Source organism: Girardinichthys multiradiatus, chromosome 10, assembly GCF_021462225.1.
Source record: "Girardinichthys multiradiatus isolate DD_20200921_A chromosome 10, DD_fGirMul_XY1, whole genome shotgun sequence".
Taxonomy (NCBI): domain Eukaryota; kingdom Metazoa; phylum Chordata; class Actinopteri; order Cyprinodontiformes; family Goodeidae; genus Girardinichthys; species Girardinichthys multiradiatus.
The window spans coordinates 29,446,496-29,471,243 of NC_061803.1; the positions used below are offsets into that span (position 1 = coordinate 29,446,496).

Consider the following 24,748-nt stretch of genomic DNA (forward strand, 5'->3'; position numbering starts at 1 on the left):
TATTTTTTTATGTATATTCTCCCTGACTGCAGTATTCTTTATAGAAATACATGAGATAAGCACATTCCATAATTCTTTCCAGATGTATGCATTCTTACTAACTAGGATGCAGTTAAGCTCAAACTTATTCATACCCCCAACACATTTAGGTTTAAAGTAATTTGTTATGTTTGTCTAAATATTTTTTTTCTGACTGGAGGCCACATTAATGTTTTGGAGTCTAGAATTAAATCTAATATAGAATCTGTGGACAGAGCTAAAGATAAGGGTTATGGCAAGGGGGCCAAACTCAAAGACTTGGAACTCATCTCCAAAGATAAATCACTAGAATACAAGTCAAAACATGCAAAACGCTGGTCATCAATCATAATAAATAATTATATTAAATAAAAAACAGATAAATTATTTTAAAATCATACTTTTTTGTAATGTGTAATCTTTTGAGTGATGCATGCCACATTTCCTATCAGATACAAACTACTCGGCTGAATTAAATTAAGTTTACAACTATATCTGCCAGGTGTAAGCAAAACTTTGTTCTTAATTGTTAGTATCAATAAAGAAAAGACTATGAGAAAACAGGCTTGCATTCTGTGGCTTTTGCTTTACTTTTTTTAAATCTAGGTGTCTAGTTTAGGAATGTCCTAATCTGATTCTACATATTGGCTTAGGGTCCTGATCGAGCTATCATTAACTGATTAATATTATTCAGCTCACGATACCTGCTGTCGTCCTACTGTCTGTGATGATGTCAGCTTCAGCCCCACAGGTTGTGAAGCTTATGAAATAGATTATTTGTGCTGCTTGGAAAAGATTGGGTATGGTTTTAAGTTTCATAATAATAATAACAGCTAAAATGGTTATGTCTCTTTAAGTATAATTTATTAGTGCATGACATCCCAATATTTCCTTCTTGACCACATTTTCAACCTACAACAGAGTATTACCACTTCCAAATGGAAAACTAATGTGCTTATATTGATTAAAAAGCATAGAAATTGCCAGATAAACCAAGATGGAATGACCTTCATGGCTTCGTTTTATTCCTTAATCCTAGGATTTTTCAAATGAGTTTGAGGAAAAGTTATTAATAATAGTTTAGTCTATAAAACTGTACTTAACCTTTTCAAAAATTCACACACAGTGGTCCTCAGGGCTCACTATCCTTTACGTTTTAGATGTGTCACAGCCCCAGGACAAGTAATTCAAATGATTGCATTTCCTCCTCAGCATGCCACCGATTTTTGTAGAAGCCTGTTATTTGCCCATTCTTTTAAATTAGGTATCTGGCAACAGGGACCACTCCTTTTAAACAGATTCAGCAGATAATTCCTGAGAGCAGTTTAGTAAGACTAAAGTAAACCCATACAAATCATACATGTTGTAGTTATATAACAGGGTAAATAAGGATGGATTACCATAATTGGGACATCTGTTTTTCTGTACAAGGCCAATTTTCTTAGCTGGAGAAGCGGTAAAGCCAATATAGACTTCACAAGAACAGAGAAATTTGTTCTCCCTCCCAGGGCTGCAAGAATAAAATGAAATCATCCTGTTGGGGGTCCCTGCTCTTTGTTCTTGACTCACATTCTAGGCAGAACTTTTTTTTTTGTGATCTCCAAAAAAAAAACTAAAGTGGATGTGCTCCAGTAGGTGAGACCTATGAAGACTAGAAAGAACTTTGTTTTTGTTCTTGCAGCCCTGGCAGAGAGAACAAATATCTGTGTCCTTTTTTTATAACAGTTATTAAGGTTTCATGTAATTCTATTCAGATGAACTATTTTTTGGACTCCCACTCTTGGGATTTTACATGCTTGGTCAGTGACCATGACCTTTCTGCACCCTCAATATAATCACCTTGTGGTCTTGGATTAGCTGTGCTTGTGCCCTTTGTCATAGGAAGTATTTTGATAAAAAAGGTTTCGATTTTCATTTTGTGTCTTCATTTTCTCCATTAGTTATAAGCATATATGTTAGCAATAATGTGTAAAAATTTACCCCCTTTCATGCAGAGACAGTAGATACAATCTCAACAGCATTTGGTACTGTCTTTGTCTAAAATAGTATTAAAAAATATCTCTTATTTTCATAGAACAATTGGATCTAAGAGCTAAAAATAATTTTTTTATTGGTACATTACCAAAATGTATTGCTCTGTAGTGCCAATTTAATATTCAAAATGCATTTGTGTGTTATTTGATTAAGGCTTTAGCTGCTCAAATAGCACCCAGTTCTTTATCTGGCCAACAGTAGATAGCTAGCTGTTAACAGTTTCCTTTTGTTAACATACATTTTTAACACTAACTGATGTCTTATTATTGGTTCCCAGAAACAAAGGGAAATAAGTGTACATCTGAAAATGCATTGCATTGGATGCTTTATTGTGACTTCAGATTGAACAATGCATATTCCGCCCACAAAACAAAGCTTCCATGCGCGACTTTATTATTGTAACATTTTGGTGCACACTGTCCTTCAGTTTACTAAAACCTTTTCATACAGATGCACAAATGTGTGTGCCACCAATTCTGAGCCTGACAAAAGGGCAGCTTTACTTCTAAAATCCCTTTACTAAGCAAACAGCTTGCCCACATTTACAGTATATGAGGCATTGTGGATGCTTTTAGAGGAATTTCACACATATTTATATATATTCATGTAAGTCACAAACAAAGCTAATTTCCTAGCCTTCTCATAGACAACAGCTGTTTTATTAATGCAGACTGTCTTCCACAAAAAAAAAGAAGAAAAAAAAAACAGGTCAGGGATGACGAAGAAGGTAGCACTGATACTCTCTTCGTGTGAAATCAGTCTGCAAGTAACTTTCCATTTAGTTAAATTCACTACTGTGTGTCTATAAAAAAACAACAAAAAAATCAATACACAAAACAAACTTTGTTTGCAAGATGGTGTAACAAATGTATCTGTTTATTTGACAGATACCAAACTGAATAACTCTGCAAACGGGGTCCATCTCTATTGTACAACTTGTTTGAGGTGCACTGAGAAAGTTCATTCCCACTTGGCTTTTGCACCGTGGGTGAGATTAGGGACTGTAGTTTGGAAAGGATGGTGGTGCTGGGTTTGGAAATGGTAAACAAATGAACCATTTAAAGGGATGCATCACCCCACTGTGTTACAATCTACAGGATCACTTGTCAATTTGGAAACACATCTGCATCTGTTTTGTTTCTGGCTGAAGAAAGAACAGTTGCAACCTGATAAAAGAATAGGTGCAATTTGTATCCATTGGCTGGATTAGATCAAGGTTAATCAATGCTTTGTTTGCTTATCCCTGTTCTTCAAAAGAGCTCTGCCGCCTTCACAGATTATTGTTATTAATGCTAAAATTAAATTACACATTGTCAAACTCTAATTATTAGTTAGCTGACCTTTCTAACCAGTTCATATTTATTTATGGGTATCAGCAAATAGGTACTAAATAGACATGTGCCAGTAATGTCAAATAAATAGCATATTAACAATATTTAAAGGCTCCAGTTGCGTGACATGATTTGGATTAAAAATAAGGCCTTGTCCCTACTCTCTGTGAGCTTTAATATATCAGACATCAAAGACTTACATTGTAGGCATAAAGGGCAGTTAGCCCTTTCCATCCAGCTGAACAAACGAGACTAAATATACCGGTTGCACAGAGGGTTAATGCCTGAGAATTGAAATTTAATATATTACCATATAATGCATCCAAGCAGTCTTCCGATGGCAATATTGCACTTACTGATATTGTGATTATGATTGATATGCAGCTCTACCGCAAACCATGGTCATTTAAAAGGTTTATGTAAATATGATCTCTCTTCTCACAATGTGAGGAGTGAAAAACACCTTAGAGGGTATGCTTCAGAAAATGGCAAGTGTAAAAGAAAAACAGAAAAGAAAGGAATAAGAAGAATGAATATATTTAGTTTAACTTAAAATAATGGCACAATATTGTGTGCACATTTTGATATGTAGTGTATGATGTACACCATGTGCATACACTCTAAAATGCTTATACAGTCCCAGACTAAGGCTGCTTCTTTGGTGCTTTACAAGCTTACTATTACTCTTTCACTTTATGTCCCCCAGAACGGAGTGTTGGGACAATGAATAAGACTAGTTCTTTGCCCACAATTTACTACCATTAGAAATTAGAGCCCTTCTTCCTCAGTAATAATCATCTCAGCTGTCTCCGGTGAATGCCACTATTATTATACATATTCCATTTAGGAACAGGACTGGCATCCTCACTCATTACCCCCACAGACAAAATGTAGCATGATTTATGGGCATGACCGAGGCTTATGATTGCCTCTGTGTCCGCGGTGCCACTATCAGGAAATGAAGCTCACAGAAGAGATTCAATAAGGAGCACACGGCACGCACTGAAGTTCTCATCATAAATGTGGCTATTTACAGATTGATATAGACGTACAGAACCCTGACATCTTGCCTGTTTGCCGCCTCTCGAAGATGAATCAGCGTTTATCCTCATATTACACCCCCCCACACGTCTGCATCTAGCACTCCTTCACTCTGCTCCCCCTGCCCTTATTGTTTGGCAGACACTGACAGGCAGATCACGCCTCTCATTCTATTTACAACCTCAGAGGGTTGACAAAATGGCTTAATCATACGCCTTTTAGCTGCTTATTTCATTGCTTATGTTAATTTCCATAGTGCAAGCATATTCACCTATCCCTGCGATATAGAAGCTGAGCTCTTTTAATGGGAGTGTGAAACACTGTTGATGCGAATGTTGCAAATTGTTTTGCTGTCTATAATAACTTCTGCTTGATTTTGATCGCAGCTTGTCTGCGTTGTGTTTGGTGTTCCAGATACTCAGCCGGCTTGTACACGACATGGACGGAGGCCGTGGGCGAGAGCTCGCAATACAACCTTAGTTTGCCATTAATCAGCAGAGACTCGGACACTCAACTGATCTCTGTCAATTTCAACCCGCAGGTTTTTATATTAATCTCACATGCTTGAAAATAGGCATGGGCCGTTAGGCAGGGACCTTAAATAGAAATACCAAGGTTTCACTGTTTTTACCCAAACATGCAAATTAAAGATGTATAACATGATCTAACTGCTATTATTTAACACAAAGAAACTGAAAATATTCCTAACACCTAAAATATGAGCTGTGTATTGCGATTGTGTTGCCCATACCATAAACAAATATTTACATAAAATGTAGGAAGAGTTACATAACCTTCTTTCTCACTGTCTGACACTAAATCAGACTAAACCTTTACTGTTTTAGGTTAGTTAGAATTACCTAAATAATTTCTATTTTCTAAATGCCAAAATAATGACAGAGCCTTTGATTAGTTTGGTCAAAGTCGGAGGTTCGCATAAACTATGATTGTAATGACTTTAAACATTTTGGGAAATTCTAGATGATTTCATGTCTTTGTAATCCTAATTCCTAACATTTGAGTAAAATTGAGGCACACCTGTGGATGTTTGATAGGAGGACATCTCAAACACATTACTTCCTGATGTGACATTAAGGACCATTTAGGAAAAAAGTCAGCCAAAATATCAGAAAGAAAGCTGCAGACCTCCAAAAGTCTGGTTCATCCTTGGTTACAATTTTCATAGGCCCGAAGGTGCCACGCTCTTCAGTTCAAACAATGTTATGCACATACAGTATGTAAACCAAGGGAATGTCCAGCATTCATTGTGTTCAGAAAGGAGATGGGTTCTGAGTGCCAGACACGTGTTTAGGTGCATAATGTATAAATCAACCCCAGAACTAAAGTAAAAGCAAAAAAACTTGTGAAGACGATGCCTGAAGCTGGTAAGAGGGAGTCATTATTTGCTTTAAACATTGTCCTGTACTGACATAGGCTGAAAGGTCACTCAGTAAGGATAAAGCCATTACTCCAAAAGAAACATACAAAGCCAGAAGACAGTGTCCAAATGCAGTCTGGGACAAACAATCTTCGCCATAATAGCCATCATTACATTTGGAGGAAAAATCATCCCAAATCATCCCTGTAGTATGTGGGTGGCAGCATCATGTTGAGTAGGGGTTTTTCCGCAGGAAGGAGAATATTGAAGCAACATTTCAAGACACCTTGAAATGTAAAAGTCTGGGCACTAATGGATCTTCTAAATGGATAATGAACTTAATCATAGCACCAGATTAGCTACAAAGTGGCATACAGGCACATTTTTGAATGGCTTTCACACAGCCTTGATCCCAGTCTTATAGAAAATTGGTGGGCAGAGCTGAAAAGATGTGTCTGAAGAAGCCACCTAAAGACCTGACTCAGTTGCACCAGTTCTGTCAGAAATTGGCCAGAGCGTCCTACAAAATACCATTGTAAGAATCTTGTGAATGGAAACCCAAAATATTTCACCCAAGTCATACCCTTTAAAGGGCGTATCTACCAAAGACAAAATAAATGTGTGCAAACCTCTGACTTTAAGAAAGTAGAAAAAAAAGTCTAAAAATTTATAATTCTTATCATTCTGGCATTTAGCATAATAATAATTATGATGTTCCTAATTGACCAAACAGGAAAGGTTTGGTCTTAAATGTCAGACAGTGAGAAAATTCTAGTTATGTGTTCCAGTGTTCCACAGTGTGTTAATATCTGTTTTTTACATAAACGTATATAAAAACATAGATTAGACACCGACATTTACCTGTGGTTTCAACTGCTTATTGATCAGAATATCACCCTTTTATCCAACTCTACTCTTTGGAACTGTTGTGTAAAGGGATTTGCTGCTGGAGGTTTAACCTTGACTTTTTTGGACTCCCTTATTCCGTCCCAGCTGGCGGCTGTGCTCAGAGAAGTAAAGTACTTACTGGGTCGATCCTCTGAGGCTATACCAGAAGCAGCCATTCAGATCTACACAACCAGGGAGCAACTGTGGCAGTATGTGGCCAACCTGGAACTCACCACAGTCCGATACAACAAGGTTAGGAAACATCAGAGTGAACGTTTTCAGATTATTGAGTTTGTGTGAAAGCTGGTATAAAAATAGGCCTTACTTATTGACATGGTCAGGAGATCGCTACAGCATTGTTCTAAAAGACCTGCAGCAAAAAATGAGTTTTTCTACCGAAACCCCATTTTAACTGTTTGAATGAATTTGTCAGCATATTCTTATAATGTCAACAATGATTGGGGGTCACTGCTGTAAGTTAACCTGATGTTTTTGGTGTTTCCAATTTCTCTCTGCCTTCTTGGTCTATACAGTGATATCTCCCAGCAGCATAACCTCCTGATCTAAGCTAAGCTGGTTTGTTTTCAGCTAACCTAAAGATAGCTAAAAATCCATTGCTGGAAAATACTCCTCGTATTACACTGGTTTGGCAATTTGCATGTTTTATTAAACCTCCAGCTTGGAAATGAAAGCAATCATGGATAATTTGTGATAATGCATTTATTTTAGCTAAAATCATCACTAAATAAGAGAGAAGATCCTGGACACTATGTATCAAATATGTCTGCCTCATCAAAAAATTGGTACTTGTCAGTACTTAGCTGAACAGTCTGGGTATTCACACAAGGAAGCACAATGCCCAAAGTTGACTGAAGTTTGCCTGGAGATAAATATGTATATGACTTACTTTTTTCTCTTGGAATGCTTGCTCGTGAAACAGTAAATTAACACTTTAAACAATCATTTTAGAGGAAATCGTCACTGACGCCAAAAATAAAAAAAAAATTAAAAAAAGAATGTTTGGAATAAAATCCTTTCGCATTTTTTACTTTCTGGATCGGTGAATAACACAAAGGCCCTGACCAGCGCAAACATAACTGGAAAGTTTCCACAATGTCCCCTACTGCTGGGTCTGATATAGCTTTTTCCACAAATAGTTTTGCTATTTATGCTTTCATTGTTAAAAAAAAAAAATATTAATCAGAATAAATTAAACAGTTAAAAAATGGCAGTATAGACATTGCCTAAACATAAGACGGCTGTTCAAAAAAACTCTCTTGCATAAAATTGAGAGATGATCTAGATTATTTGTTACCAATATCTGAAATAAAACATCTGCAAAACCTATATTTTTGGGTGTGGTATAAACTAATAAGCTAAATTATAAATTACAGTGTAACAGTACTTACAGTACGTAAGTACTGTTACACTGCTGCAGTTTGTTTCAATATATTCAGCTGTATTCATTTGCATGTGATTAATAATCGCATAACAGGCATCAGAATGATAATTGCATCCTTATATTTACATCTTCTCACATCTTAGCTGCAGAGCTGCTGAACATAAGATACAGAGATACAGGGGATGGGGGCAGTGGAACAGAATTATCTCTTAAAGATGTTTTACTAAACCTACTTTTTTGGGGTATAAAACATTGATCTAATATCTGAAAAGTCACCAGCTCCAGCAAAAAAAAAAAAAACTTAGTAACAAAGTAGTTAAACCAGCCTTTTTGCCATTAATGGCTATTAATTATTCAGTAGACATGGAATCACACAAGGTGGCTAAACCTCACATACATTGTAATGAAGGGAAAGAAGAAAATAATCTTTAAAATGATTGATGCCAGTATCAGACTGATATTGGATCAGATTGGCTTCATCGTTAATTACATTTGCAAAAAACCCGCTAAAATAAATCATGATATAAATCAGCTACTCTTTGCTAAATTAACTACTAAATAATTGCTGTCATTACTGGCCTATGTGAATTTAATTCCTAAATTTTACAGAGAGAGATGAGCAGTTTTTATTCACCTACTTGAAAAATTAATTTGTACGTATAATCTGCCTGTCTTTACCCAACACACTTTTCCACTGTTGGTCCTAATGGGAACAGAACAGAGGGGAATAACAGTGTCAATAATGAATAATAGAACAATACGCACAAAATCACTGGTCTAATTAACTCAGCAACACAGCAGATAGCTCCCGTTATCTGGAGCTGCATTCATCTTACTTTCCTCAGTTAAGACAGTTTACAGTGTAAAAACACACCAATGCTCAATTTCCAGCGAGAGCAATGTTTGGGTCCAATCAACTTATATGCTATAGAAATATGCAAACAATGGTGAAATTGTGACATCTACAAAGGCAATGGCCTGTTTAGCCATTCTGAGTAGTATTTCAGTAGCACAGTTATTAATATTTATATTTCATCATGGATGAATTCACGTTTATTTTTTTCATTTTTCCATTTGCTTCTGTTTGAATGCAGGTGCTGCTGTCTGTGCTGGACGTGGAGCGTCCTCTGATTCAGCGTCAGCTCAGATACATTGATGCTCAGCTTAGAGAGGCAGAGGAGAGTCTAAACTGGAACAGCCAAGGTTAACTGATAAGTAACACATAGCACTTCCAAAAACCGACATATCTAAATGCTAAATTTTGTCCTGTCTCACATTACAGTGTGAGGATTTTTCACACTCAGTCCAGCAGTATTTAGTCATGCTCATGGATTTGTTTCTGTTCTGCTTACACCACAATACAAATGACATATTTGACACAAGCATTATTTTGCTTGCGTTGCTCACAGCATTTAAAAACTTCATGAAAATTGCAAAACAAAATATCTTCAAAATAAGTGTCATGCTGAATAATTTACAGACTTGGTCAGATAAATAATTAATAGAAAACAATGACTAAAAACAAAGCCCCCATCCTCAAAGAGAATTTTTGTTTTATTAAGGATTCAGTGTATTGTAGAGCTTACAGAACATATAATTAATTCATTTATACAGTGTTTTATTGTTTTTGATGCAATCCATTGGGGTGTAAACATACAGCCAACTCATAAGACGAGATATTAATTTACACTAGTTTCACCAGAAAGACATGGAGCACATTTTAACAACATTTTGGGGAAAACAAAGAATTCTATTTTTTGTTATGTTGACAAATAGAGTTTCATAAATCACGAACTAAACTTTAAAGAAACTGTAACCACTGTGGATTAGTTTGACGAGTCCATATATTGCAGTTTTAAAGTTTAAAGTTGTTCTAATGCCATAAACCTTTGAAAATGCTAATTTTTTGGTTTTAATTAGTGGAAGACAGATTTTGTAAATCTCCAAATCATGTTTGTAAATATTGTTCAGTGTGGAATTGTCTAGGTCAGGTCAAATCAGTCTAGTTGTTTGGGATTTTGGGATGTTTAGATAGGAACCTCTCCAGCACATGCTAACTTTAGAGTTCTCAGGAGCCAAAGGTTATCCAGTCATGGTATATTTACAGTGGTATTTTATTTTTATCTTGTCTGTGATTGTTTCTTTTTTCAAACATGTACCCTAAATGTTGGAACACAAATGTTTTAAAAGGGGTGACAGCTTCTTCAATGCTGATACATGTAGACTGTCAAGGTAAAAGCATACACTTTCATACCTGAAGCTCCTATGCTACGTTATGGCTGAGCCTGACTACTTTTTGAAGGAAGCTTTTTTTGCTCTGCTTCTAGCTGAAATCTCCCTAATAGATTCATAGCTGAAAGTTGGAGCTATCCTGTCATCACTTGTGTACAAGGGCTTGAACTTGACCCGGTCCCGGATAAAGCGGAAGACAACGAGTACGAGATTTATAGCTGAATGTTGGAGCTATCCTGTCATCACTTGTGTACAAGGGCCTGAACTGTATTCCTTGCCCCAGAAACTCTTTCTCCCAGACATAAGCTGAGACTAAACCCAGCTATGTACTTTAAATTTGGCTGCAAACCGTTGCATTAAAAGCTGAAAGTCATGGGTTGAAGACCCCAAAAGAACCACATCATCTGCAAAAACAACAGGCCTCTGAGTTGCTTAAAACTAAAGTCCAGGCTGCTCCTCCTAATTCCAGGGATTGTCATGACCTTACTGGGAAGCTCAGAAGAAACTGTGAGAAGTTAAAACATTTCAATGTTGGTTTTAACATGTTAAATGGATCAAATATCTGCCCAACTACTCTGTAGAACCTGATAAATGTCAGCTGAAGTGTATTTACACCTCTTCAACTATGCTGTAAACCTTTCCAGCAAAACAAGAATCCATTTTTTTAGGGAAACCGCATGGTGTTCCTTATGGACTGGATGATTACATTTGAGTTGTGATACTTTAAACAATTAATGATCCGAAATTCATTAGACTGAATTGTTTGTCAGTTTTTGCAAACTTTTGTATAATTTTTAAGAGTCTTTAGATAGTGTATGCCTTTCAACTGGGGGTTTGACTACAGTGATACATATGATTTGTTTATCTCAATTACATTTTCAGGCGGAATTAAGCTACAACAAACTTACAGTGTATCACAAAAGTGAGTACCATCCTCACATTCCTGCAGATATTCTTCCTTTAAAATAACTGAAGATACAGCCATTAATGTCTAAACCACCGGCAAAAAAAGTGAGTACACCCCTAAGAGACTACATCCAAATTGAGCACTCTTCTCATTTTCCCTCCAAAATGCCATTTGACTCGTTAGTGTTACTAAGTCTCAGGTGTGCATAGGGAGCTGGTGTGTTTAATTTTGTTGTACAGCTCTTGCACTCTCTCATACTGGTCAGTGAAAGTTCCAACATGGCACCTCATGGCAAAGAACTCTCTGAGGATCTTAAAAGACGAATTGTTGTGCTACATGAAGATGGCCAAGGCTACAAGAGGATTGCCAACACCCTGAAACTGAGCTGCAGCACAGTGACCAAGGTAATCTAACATTTTAAAAGAGCAGGGTCCACTCAGAAAAGACCTCGCGTTGGTCATCCAAAGAAGCTGAGTGCATGTGCTCAGCGTCACATCCAAATGCTGTCTTTGAAAGATAGGCGCAGGAGTGCTATCAGCATTGCTACAGAGATTGAAGAGGTGGGGGGTCAGCCTGTCAGTGCTTAGACCATACGCCGCACACTACATGAAATTGGTCTGCATGGCCGTCATCCCAGAAGAAAGCCTCTTCTGAAGTCTGTCCACAAGAAAGCCTGCAAAAGGTTTGCTGAAGACATGTCAACAAGGGACATGGATTACTGGAACCATGTCCTATGGTCTGATGAGACCAAGATTAATTTGTTTGGTTCAGATGTCCTCAAGCATGTGTGGCGGCAATCAGGAGAGGAGTACAAAGATAAGTGTGTGATGCCTACAGTCAAGCATGGTGGTGGGAATGCCATGGTCTGGGGCTGCTTAAGTGCAGCAGGTGTTGGGGAGTTACATTTCATTGAGGGACACATGAACTCCAGTACAGGTCCTTCTCAAAATATTAGCATATTGGGATAAAGTTCATTATTTTCCATAATGTCATGATGAAAATTTAACATTCATATATTTTAGATTAATTGCACACTAACTGAAATATTTCAGGTCTTTTATTGTCTTAATACGGATGATTTTGGCATACAGCTCATGAAAACCCAAAATTCCTATCTCACAAAATTAGCATATCATTAAAAGGGTCTCTAAACGAGCTATGAACCTAATCATCTGAATCAACGAGTTAACTCTAAACACCTGCAAAAGATTCCTGAGGCCTTTAAAACTCCCAGCCTGGTTCATCTCTCAAAACCCCAATCATGGGTAAGACTGCCGACCTGACTGGTGTCCAGAAGGCCACTATTGACACCCTCAAGCAAGAGGGCAAGACACAGAAAGAAATTTCTGAACGAATTGGCTGTTCCCAGAGTGCTGTATCAAGGCACCTCAGTGGGAAGTCTGCGGGAAGGAAAAAGTGTGGCAGAAAACGCTGCACAACGAGAAGAGGTGACCGGACCCTGAGGAAGATTGTGGAGAAGGGCCGATTCCAGACCTTGGGGGACCTGCGGAAGCTGTGGACTGAGTCTGGAGTAGAAACATCCAGAGCCACCGTGCACAGGCGTGTGCAGGAAATGGGGTACAGGTGCCGCATTCCCCAGGTCAAGCCACTTTTGAACCAGGAACAGCGGCAGAAGCGCCTGACCTGGGTTACAGAGAAGCAGCACTGGACTGTTGCTCAGTGGTCCAAAGTACTTTTTTCGGATGAAAGCAAATTCTGCATGTCATTCGGAAATCAAGGTGCCAGAGTCTGGAGGAAGACTGGGGAGAAGGAAATGCCAACATGCCAGAAGTCCAGTGTCAAGTACCCACAGTCAGTGATGGTCTGAGGTGCCGTGTCAGCTGCTGGTGTTGGTCCACTGTGTTTTATCAAGAGCAGGGTCAATGCAGCTAGCTATCAGGAGATTTTGGAGCACTTCATGCTTCCATCTACTGAAAAGCTTTATGGAGATGAAGATTTCATTTTTCAGCACGACCTGGCACCTGCTCACAGTGCCAAAACCACTGGTAAATGGTTTACTGACCATGGTATCACTGTGCTCAATTGGCCTGCCAACTCTCCTGACCTGAACCCCATAGAGAATCTGTGGGATATTGTGAAGAGAACGTTGAGAGACTCAAGACCCAACACTCTGGATGAGCTAAAGGCCGCTATTGAAGCATCCTGGACCTCCATAAGACCTCAGCAGTGCCACTGGCTGATTGCCTCCATGCCACGCCGCATTGAAGCAGTCATTTCTGCAAAAGGATTCTCGACCAAGTATTGAGTGCATAACTGTACATGATTATTTAAAGGTTGACGTTTTTTGTATTAAAAACACTTTTCTTTTATTGGTCGGATGAAATATGCTAATTTTGTGAAATAGGAATTTTGGGTTTTCATGAGCTGTATGCCAAAATCATCCGTATTAAGACAATAAAAGACCTGAAATATTTCAGTTAGTGTGCAATGAATCTAAAATATATGAATGTTAAATTTTCATCATTACATTAAGGAAAATAATGAACTTTATCACAATATGCAAATATTTTGACAAGGACCTGTATATACTGTGAAATACTGAAGCAGAGTATGATCGCCTCCCTCTGGAAACTGGGTCCCATGGCAGTGTTACAGCATGATAATGACCCCAAACACACCTCTAAAACGACCACTGCTTTATTGAAGAGGCTGAGGGTAAAGGTGATGGACTGGCCAAGCATGTCTTCAGACCTCAACCCAATAGAACATCTTTGGGGCATCCTCACGTGTAAGTTGGAGGAGCACAAAGTCTCGAATATCCACCAGCTCCGTGATGTCGTCATGGAGGAATGGAAAAGCATTCCAGTGGCAACCTGTGAAGCTCTGGTAAACTCCATGCCCAGGAGACTTAAGGCAGTTCTGGTAAATAATGGTGGCCCAGTTTACTTTTGCTGGCAGCAATAATATACTGCATTATGCTGTCACTTCCCCTCTATATACTGTATATATACAGGGGTTGGACAATGAAACTGAAACACCTGGTTTTAGACCACAATAATTTATTAGTATGGTGTAGGGCCTCCTTTTGCGGCCAATACAGCATCAATACGTCTTGGGAATGACATATACAACTTCTGCACAGTGGTCAGAGGGATTTTAAGCCGTTTTTCTTGCAGGATAGTGGCCAGGTCACTACGTGATACTGGTGGAGGAAAACGTTTCCTGACTTGCTCCTCCAAAACACCCCAAAGTGGCTCAATAATATTTAGATCTGGTGACTGTGCAGGCCATGGGAGATGTTCAACTTCACTTTCATGTTCATCAAACCAATCTTTCACCAGTCTTGCTGTGTGTATTGGTGCATTGTCATCCTGATACACGGCACCGCCTTCAGGATACAATGTTTGAACCATTGGATGCACATGGTCCTCAAGAATGGTTCGGTAGTCCTTGGCAGTGACGCGCCCATCTAGCACAAGTATTGGGCCAAGTGAATGCCATGATATGGCAGCCCAAACCATCACTGATCCACCCCCATGCTTCACTCTGGGCATGCAACAGTCTGGGTGGTACGCTTCTTTGGGGCTTCTCCACACCGTAACTCTCTCGGATGTGGGGAAAACAGTAAAGGTGGACTCATCAGAGAACAATACATGTTTCACATTTTTCACAGCCCAAGATTTGCGCTCATTGCACCATTGAAACTGACGTTTGGCTTTGGCATGAGTGACCAAAGGTTTGGCTATAGCAGCCCGGCCGTGTATATTGACCCTGTGGAGCTCCCGACGGACAGTTCTGGTGGAAACAGGAGAGTTGAGGTGCACATTCATATAAATTTTAAATATACAATGAGTGAAACATTTTTTTTATTTCCCCCCTTCTTTAGTTTTTCACACATAAATGTTGTAGATTATCAAATAAATTTTAACATCAGACAGCCATAACCTGAGTAAACACAAAAACCTGTTTTCAAATGATGATTTTATTTATTAGGGGAAAAAAAACCTGCACAGTGGGGCAGTTGGTAGCACTGTTGCCTTGCAGCAAGACGGCCCTGGGTTCGGCTCCTGGCCTGGGGTCTTTCTGCATGGAGTTTGCATGTTCTCCCCGTACATATGTGGGTGTTCACTGGGTACTCCGGCTTCCTCCCACAGTCCAAAAACATGACTATTAATTGGTATCTCTACATTGCCCTTAGGTGTGAATGAGTGTGTGCATGGTTGTTTGTCCTGTATGTCTGTGTGTTACCCTGCGATGGACTTGTGACCTGTCCAGGGTGTACCCTCGCCCATAGACTGCTGGGGATAGACACCAGCTCCCCTGTGACCCACTATGGAATAAGCGGTATAGAAGATGAATGAATGAAGAAAAAAACAAACGATATGCAATATCCTAAACCAACTTGGGCCTGTGTAAGATAGCATTTGCCTCGCTGTTAAAATAAGAATTAACAGAATTTACTTACTAGGGTTCCAAGCTCAAATGAAGTGAAGGGAATGTAATTTTGTAAATACAAGGCTTTAGGACTTTAGAGAACACTAGTAAGAACCATTTTTCAGAAAAAGAGAAAACATTGAATTGTCTCCCCAGCAGTGGCTGGCCAAAGTTACTCTAAGACTACATCAACAGCTCATCCATGTCACCGTTGTGCAAAAATATGCTTGAGTTGTTTAATATTTAATTAAACTACTTTCGGTCTGTTAAGTATTGTCCTGTGAATATGAGCACAATAAGGCGGTGATATTAAAACAATGGATGAAAGAGGGATTCGAGCACTGGCATTCTCAAAACAGCAATCTCTACAAAAACAATTAAACTCCAAGTTTAACATTTATGAATGAACTAGGCCTAGAACAAATCACCTAAACTTCCAAGCAAAATGAAGGAATTAGGAACTAATGAATTAGGTACGAAAAAAGGAACAAAGGAACTAATAAAATTGATGCAATGATTACAGTTCAATGTGGATATTTATGTTCAAGAACCAAAGTTTATCTTTAAGAATTTGGGAATTAAGTTAAATTAGTTTCAAACTAATTAAGGACAGCAATTTGTATGTCTTCAAACGACTAGTCACAATGCAAAATCAGAAGGTAAGTAAAAGATTATTTTAATAATATCATAATTTAAAGAATGATTTGCCAAATCAGAAATCAATCATCTTTTTGGATAACTGATTCTTACTCTTGTTTTATTTAGCCACCATTATTTTAGTAAAAATATTATTTAAGGAAATATTATTTACCGAATTATAGATCAATAATCTTCCTGACAATTGATTTTCAGTGTTATGTAATTATTCCTCCCCGAATGGTTTAACAGAGTTAAACTTTATTTAAAGATGCCAAGGAGCACACGGCCAACAGACAGACAAAGAAATATGGGGGTATTACATCCAGGTCACCAGCTGCTATTTGGTAACCCTAAAAGTTTTACCCATACTTTGAATACCATTAATACAAATATTAAGGTATATCATAGCGCTCAGCGTATTATCTACCGAATACAGGGCTAAAGAAACTAGCTCTGTTGTAAACAAAGCTGTCTGCTGTGTGATAAAGCAGAGCTATTAGCTTGTTAACCTCTGGTGGTGACAATTTGTAGCACCTTTTAAACAATAGTCAAACCTATATAAGGAAAAGCATAAAATGGAGCAAACTCATATGAATAAAGTTTATAAAGACTTTAAAACACAAAACAGAACAAACTAATCACAAAGCTTAGAGTAGAGGCCTGTTACCATTAGCTTCACCAGGTAGTCGTTTTACCACCACAAGCAAAAATTTAGATGGTTTCAATTGTTTCCTCCTAAACTAATTTTCTCTGCCCAAACAGTACCTCAGACATAAACCATTCTGAAGAACAGGCCGTCCCACAGGCGATGAATTACGTGGCTCAGTCACTGGATCAGATTTATTTTTTCCAGAACCTCAAAAAGAAAGTTTGAAGACAAGCTTGTTTTAATTACCCTTGTACTGGGAACGCAGATTGCTCAAACAGTAGATCATAACTTAACTTTTGTTGTCCTCGATCGGTGGGCACACAAACAATAAACCATAGTCAACATTGGATCCAAGGATGCTTCTAAGTAGTAGAGTCTTATACCCGACAGTGCTGCCTCTCCGTTAGCTGGTAGGCAGCAGGATAGAGAAAATGGTGTGGCTGGAGAACTGTTTTGTTCGAGGATTCCATGACATCATTGGGATTAGAGCTGTGGCTCCTCTGTCCAGGACCGTAGGTTATGGGTGTAATTAAAGATGCAGAGTTTCCCGCCAGCCTCTTTGATGGTTTACGGTTCAGTCCATTTTATAATCTCATGGGTGGGGCACAACATCACAAATAAACCTACATTTAAAGCACTGCAGGACTCACTTGCCTCAGTTAAGGTCAGTATTCTTGTATCAACAACAAGAAAGCAAAAATGGAATCCTTTGAAAGGTTTCTAAGCAGAAAACCACTGCTTCCAGAAAAGACCACATATTTGCCAAAAAAAATCTTTATGACTCCCAAGAAAATGTTCAGTGGAGTGACCGAAAAAAAAAAGCTTTTTGGAATATATGAGTACCATATCACCTGTTAACACACTAACACACCATTTAAGCAAGATAACAACTTACCTATAGTCAAACATGGTGGTGGTAGAGTGATGGTCTTGTGATGCTTGGATGGCTTGCTGATATTGATGGAAATTTAATATTTTACAAGAAAATTCCGAAGGAGATTTTCCCAGCCGGAACCGTGAGGGACCGGTGCAAAGAGGATTGGGCGGCGATCGAAGGTGGAGACCTCGGCAGCCAGATCCCCGGATGCTTAGGCTGGCTCTAGGGATGTGGAATGTCACCTCGTTGGGGGGCAAGGAGCCTGAGCTTGTGCGGGAGGTCGAGAGATATCGACAAGAAATAGTCGGACTCACCTCCACGCACAGCGTGGGCTCTGGAACCCATCTCCTCGAGAGGGGCTGGACTCTCTTCTACTCTGGAGTGGCCCACGGGGAGAGGCAGCAGGCTGCTGTGGGTTTGCTTGTTGCCCCCCAGTTCAGCCGTCTAGTGTTGGGGTTTACCCCAGTGGATGAGAGGGTCGCATCCCTGCGCCTTCGGGTTGGGGAGAGGTCTCTGACTATCATTTCAGCCTACGGGCCGAGTGGTAGTGCGGAGTACCCGGCCTTCTTGGCGTCCCTGTCGGGGGTGCTGGATAGTGCCCCTCCTGGGGACTCCATTATTCTGCTGGGGGACTTCAACGCCCACGTGGGAAATGACAGTGACACCTGGAGAGGCGTGATCGGGAGGAATGGCCTCCCCGATTTGAATCCGAGCAGTGTTTTGTTATTGGACTTCTGTGCTAGTCACGGATTGTCCATAATGAACACCATGTTCAAACATAATGATGTCTTTTTCATAGGAGTGGATACGCTATGCATTTACGGATTTATAGGACTCTTTCCTCTTGTTTCCCTCCATCTTTGTCAGTTCGAAGCCACAAAGTGAAAGGCTTTGCTTATGAAATAAGAATAAAGCAGCTGTTTAATCATTGATAAGGGTTGATTGATGCACAGCAGCAGGATGTGTTGTTAGTTTTTCCGACTCCGTTGGAACAGAGCACAAATAGCTGGAAAGTTTATGGTTGATGCCGGTGCACTCAGCTCTCTGTGGGGATGGTCTGGATGTTTCTCTGTAGGAACACACAGCAGCTACAAACTTTAATGTTTTACAGGGTGTATGCATCTGAGTGTGTTATATGATTTCCAAAGGCACGGGATGGGAATATTAGAAAACGTTGTGTACATTGAGGGTCAGGCTGGTAATTTTGAATTTGTGTACTTCAGTTTTGTATAAACCTATATTTAGAGTGTTACAGTAATACTAGAAATGAGTAGACCGCTTGCAAAACCCATGCCTTTGTAGATTGAGATATTAGAAAAACCATATGTTCTTTACTAGGTAAGGTAAGGTAAGGTAAGTTTATTTATATAGCGCTTTTCAGTAGCAAGACATTCAAAGCACTGTACATGAGGAGAAACAATTACAATACAATCACACAGCAAACACACAAAAAAAGAAAAAAATCAAATAACATTAATAATTCTTCCGGGTTTACTGGTAGAAATTGGTTCCAAGCCACTCTTAATAATAAAGCATCTTATGCTAAAGAAGATGATAATATTGATAGTCTCATCATTCCACTGAATTCTAACTAGGGAAGCTGAGTCACTGGTACTAAACAGCTTTAATCCACATTTTCAGGTCCTAATATATTGCTTTTACTGGTACTGAAGTTGAACTAAGTAATAACAGTCCATTGAAGTCTAACTAAGAAAGTTGGGTCATTGGTGTAAGAGCAGCTATAGTCAAAATTGTCAATTACTAATAATGTTTGGTTTTGGATGGTAATCCTTCTGATAAAACTAAAAATCTATGAAAAAGTAATGAAATCACGCAATTATGTGCAGGGCTAAGCAACACACAAGAAGAAAATATTTTGCAAGAGTGCGATGGAATCCTGGGGGTGTGAATATATAACTGTGAATGTGTGTGCAAGAATTAGACTGTCAACACAGATAGAGCACCATTGTCCTTGAGGAGAGAGATGGATGTTTTCTCAATCGGCCGCAAAGTCTTATCTGGGTCACAGTTGTTCGGGGGTGCTGGGAAAGAGCGCCATGTTTACATGACATCCAGGAGATATGTTTTTGATAGCCACTTAGCAGATGTTGCCAAGGCCACGTTGGGGCACCAGATTTAGAAAAAACAATAAATGTTGTGGTTCAAGCAGTTGTGTGGATTTCCAACCACTTTAAGAGTTTTTACTGTTTTCTCTCAATTGCGAATCCAAATATCCAAATTTCTGGGACTTTCCGCAGTTGTCGAGCGAACAACTTTCTCCATGATTAAATCCTTTCACCTCTGTGTCCAAAAGCCGCTTCCAGGCTGCGATTCTGTTCAAGAACCGTATCCAGCTTGCGGCTTAGCTCTCTTAACAATTCAGTCTGAGCATTGATCTCTCTGCAGATTCCATCCAGCATCGCAGGCAGTTTTGGGATGCTTTGAACAGCTGCCCACGTTTTGCTACTCACTCGATAAGTCAGATAACCACAGGCTCCAAAAAGCAGAAAACCTGTTATCAAAATCCAAATATATAAACGTCTTCTGCATCCTCAAACGACATTGTAGTCAAGCACACAATCTTCCACTGCTGCCAGGATTCCATCGTGTGTCCAGAGAAGAATGTACCGGCTGGGCAAGAGGGTTCTGCTTTACCCTGTCTTCCCGTGGAAAACATTTTATCAGTTTCGTTGAGAGACCAGCTGACCAAATCCATAATTTGCTAGTTTGGAAGATATGTAAAGCGAGGCTCTGTTTTGGTCTACTACATAGAATCCCCAAAACATTTATTAAAGTTTGTTGTTGTAACGTGACAAAATATGGAAGAGTTTTTGTTTTGCAATGTCGTTCATCTTAACCCTCTAAAACGTTTAGAGAATGAAATGTGTCCTACACTGTAAGAAGATAACTGATACATAAATTTAAAATAAATTTCACTATAAAATTTAGAAACATACTTAGCTGTGTGTTCTAAAGCACACATGTCTTTTCAGGTGTTTGGCAGTATATCCAAGACATTCGAGAAGCTGCCTGTGACTTAGAGAGCAGACAACAAAAGGCCAAGGAAAATGTAGAGGAGATGCAGAGGTGCATGAGGTCTTGGGCCATCCCCATGTTTGACAGAAAAGATGGCAAAAAGGATGCTCTACTTTGCCTTGAGGACAGGGCTGAAAGGGTGGAGCAGTTTCACAAATTGGTGCGGTCCTCTGGAGAGAAAATCCACTTCCTGCTTGAGGTACTTGTCTGATGATTGAGACATATTCAATTCTCTTTAGGTTTCACTAATGTTTCATCATTTAAAAAAGACATTTTCAGGCGGGGATTTGGAATTCCCTTTGAACTACACTTTAATGCAATTTCTAAATGATTTACTAAGATTGTCCTGCATTTTATGTTTTAGAGCAATCGGGTGCTGTTCAGAGCTGAGTCGTCCTCGGAGGAATGGAAAGCCTATGTGGAATATATTGATGACATGGTTATAGATGGATTCTTCAGTTGTATTGAGTGTTCTCTCAAGTTCTTCCTGGACAACACTGGTAGGACAATGAACAGCAAACAATACACTGGAGCTACAGTTCAAGCCAGACAATTCCATACACTGCAGTAGAGACACATACCATGTTTTTTTCACTGTGTGTGCAATACATCAAACAAAACCTTTCCTTTCCTCGGTCAGTTAGAATTACTAAAATTATTTCTATTTGCTAATTACCAGAATGCTTAGGGAAATTATATTGTAAGGATGTTTTTTTTTCCTTTCTTCAAAGTAAGAGGTTTACATATATCTTCTTAGTATTTGACAGAGTTGCCTTTTAAGTGTAATTGTTTAGGTCAAGCATTCTGGATATAATTCCACCAGTCATTAAAAACAGTTTTCTGGAATATTAGGCCATTTCTTCTCACAGGACTGCTGTGAGTCTTATTCACAGACACATTTTCATCTTTGCTCATGCACTTTCAATGGAATATGAGGGCTTTCTGATGCTCACTCCAAAACATTGACTTGTCTGTCTTTAGGTCACTTTGTGACTGATTCGCCTGTTTTTGTCCATTCCAGAAGATCCATTTGTCCAAATGTTATGGTTCTGGCTGATGTCTTGAGGCAATGCTTTAATATTTCAACAACATGTTCCTGCCTAAGACCAAATGCTTCAGTATTTGTTGTATAAGATCACATGACATGTCTCCAAAAATGTAAACCCAAATAAAAGTTGTATTTTGGGTTTTTATGTTACCTTTACAGTGATGGGTACTACCTCACAAGGTGACTTAAAACAGGTAAAATTTTGTCTGATTTGATGTCAGATAGTGATTACTAAAAGCCTATGTGTCTTTTTATGAGGTGCATTTAGAAATCCGGTTCCAACCATAAATCTAAAAAGTGATGTCTGCATTTGTTATTAGGAGTGCTACAGTCATGCTGAGGCTTTTACTACTCCTGCCCAAATGCCAACAGAACACTGCTGCCAAGTCTAATATTAATAGGAGAAAATTCAGAGCTGCTCATTACTGTGATTCTGCAGCCTCTCTCAGCCAGCACTCACTTGGACAGCTCTTTAGCAACATGTCCTCAAGGGCTTTGATGTCAGTCGAATGTCCGCCTTTATTGGCTGGATTATAGATATGGAAGACTAGCAAACTTGCTTGTTGGCATGGGTTTTGTCAGCCAGTTTAGATGTACTGAGATGTGGTTCAAGATGAGCTGGAGTGTTTACAAATTGTTGCTGTGTCCAATCTTCTTTCCCTCATGTGCTTTATTTGCCTTCAATGTCTTCTGTTTTCCCTTTGTGTGGGTTCAAAAACCTGTCAAGATCAAGAAGTCTCTGAAGTACAGATGACAACAAATTTGTTGGCACCTATGTACAAGATGATTAGAGAGCCTTAAAATGATTTTTTTTCTGTTATTGCAATGATATAATATCACACTGCAAAATATTGAGGTTTATAACATTTATTCAGTTCAGAAAAATGCCCCATGCCAAGAAAATGCCAAGAAATTATTGTTTTTAATAAAATCAACAGCAGCACAACAATTGGCATTCCTACTACTTTGTACGAACTACTTTTCTAAAAGAATAGCACTTAGTTGTAACATTGCACCACATTGGAGAGTATAAAAAAGAGATCTGGTCAGTTAGGTTGTAGAGGGGATTGTTTATCAGTGTTACCTGTCAATGAAAATAACAGCAGCTGCAATAAAGAGGCAACAATGAGACAACCAAAAAACAGGAATGGTTTTGCATGCAGGTAAAGGCTACAAAAATGTTTTCCCTCCCCATTTTGTTTAGACTGTGTTTCAGTAGTCAAATTTATTTAGTTAATTTGTATGCTTTGGGGAGTATAAAAAAGGCGCTGGTGGGACACAACCTGGACTGTCAGGATCTGTCTGTGTTAGGTTTTGGTGTTTGTTTACCTTCTCTGCTCAGCCAGGTGCTTTTCTGTTGGTTTATTTAGAATCCTTCTGTTTAGTTTTGTTGCTTCCTGCGTTCCGGTGTTAGGTGTGTTTAGGTATTTCCTTATAGATCTGGTTTCCTCTTGTTTATGTCCTTTATTCCAGTCATTAGTTACTTGTGTTCCACTCACCTCCCTGCTTTCCATGCTCATTTGTTTTAATTAGCCCTTCTCCCCCTGAATTGTTTAGGATCCCTGATCCCCAGCTGTCTCACATTCTCCTGATTAGCTCTTCTCCCAGTTCATTGTTACACACTCCCCTCAGTATTTAAGCTCTCTGGTTTTCATTGTCTACCAGTGTTGAATCACATAAATCCTCTCGTGCTACTTTATCACAACCAAATTGTCTTTATTATCTCGGATTATTCATCTCAGTTTATGATTGGGACAGCCAATGAGTTTCATGTTTTATCTAATCTGTCTGTCTCTGCTACATTTCCAACAGGTCAAAAACTTAATTTAAAGTAAAAACAAAAAAAACTGAAAAATTATCACAAACATCCTTTAGGCATGTTTTGACTATGAGATGTAAAAATATTTTTCTGCATCTTTAATTTACCTTGGCTGTTCTTTTATCAATATTTCCACAGTGGAACAGGGCCATAACATCTCCGTCAGCCACAGAGCATGGCTGCAGGTTCTTGATGCGAAAATTAAAGCCGAAATTTTTCTGAAATAAAACAAGAATGGATAATTTTGTCACAGCGACTACAGTTTAAAACTTGTGAACAGTCTTTGAAAAAATCAAATAGAAAGCTATAACTGTAACAAGTTCTGCTCTTTCTTCTCTAAGATAAGTTAAAGTGGTTCGGTCGGGTTGTTCTATCCCTAAACTTATTATATCACAGCCATGCTTTATGATCTGTGACAATTAAAATACACTCAAATTATAAGTGCAGACTATTTAAACTGATATGACTGAAATATGAAGGTGACAACATTTAAGGAATTGGCATAGCACCTTCCTCCCCAAACCGTGATTCAAAATAGTCTTATTAAATGAAAAAGTTCTATGGCCTTTCTCTGACACTATTAACTACTGTGGAAACACAGGAGTGATAATAATATTCCCAAAATTACACCTTTTCCTTAAAAGATTACTGTAGTAGAAAGGCACCTTATACAGAAAAGCACCCCAGGTTCACTGTTCAGTATGGGAGAACAAGTATGGTGCTGTGGGCCTTAATTCTAAAGGTCCTGGGAATCGTGAATGCCAGGCATCTTCAACTTTTTGCAATACCTAAAGATTATAAATAAAATATATAAATAAAATATATAAAGATTATAAAGAAAACCTGTGGGGTGAGCTGAAAAGAATAGAAGATGCAAGAAGACCCAGGACTCTGGTTGATCTAGAGAGATTGTGCAAAGAGGAATGGAGCATATAGAGAGATAGAGATCCCCCTTTCTGTATGCTCCTACCTTGTGAAATGTTATGTGAGAAGAGAAAGTGTTGCCCTTTTGAAAAAAATAAGTTATACAAACTATTTACAGCAAGGGTACCAT

General features: G+C 38.8%; 1 protein-coding gene across 1 annotated transcript in view; it reads left to right on the forward strand.

Moving 5' to 3' along the window:
* The window catches only part of dnah9 (dynein, axonemal, heavy chain 9), a 274,955-nt gene that overhangs the window by 18,553 nt on the left and 231,654 nt on the right, over window positions 1–24,748 (forward strand). The window contains exons 12-16 of the mRNA XM_047377712.1: window positions 4,839–4,965; window positions 6,796–6,942; window positions 9,187–9,295; window positions 20,785–21,026; window positions 21,192–21,327. Coding sequence (XP_047233668.1) covers window positions 4,839–4,965; window positions 6,796–6,942; window positions 9,187–9,295; window positions 20,785–21,026; window positions 21,192–21,327 — 761 coding nt within the window. The remainder of the gene's footprint in view (window positions 1–4,838; window positions 4,966–6,795; window positions 6,943–9,186; window positions 9,296–20,784; window positions 21,027–21,191; window positions 21,328–24,748) is intronic.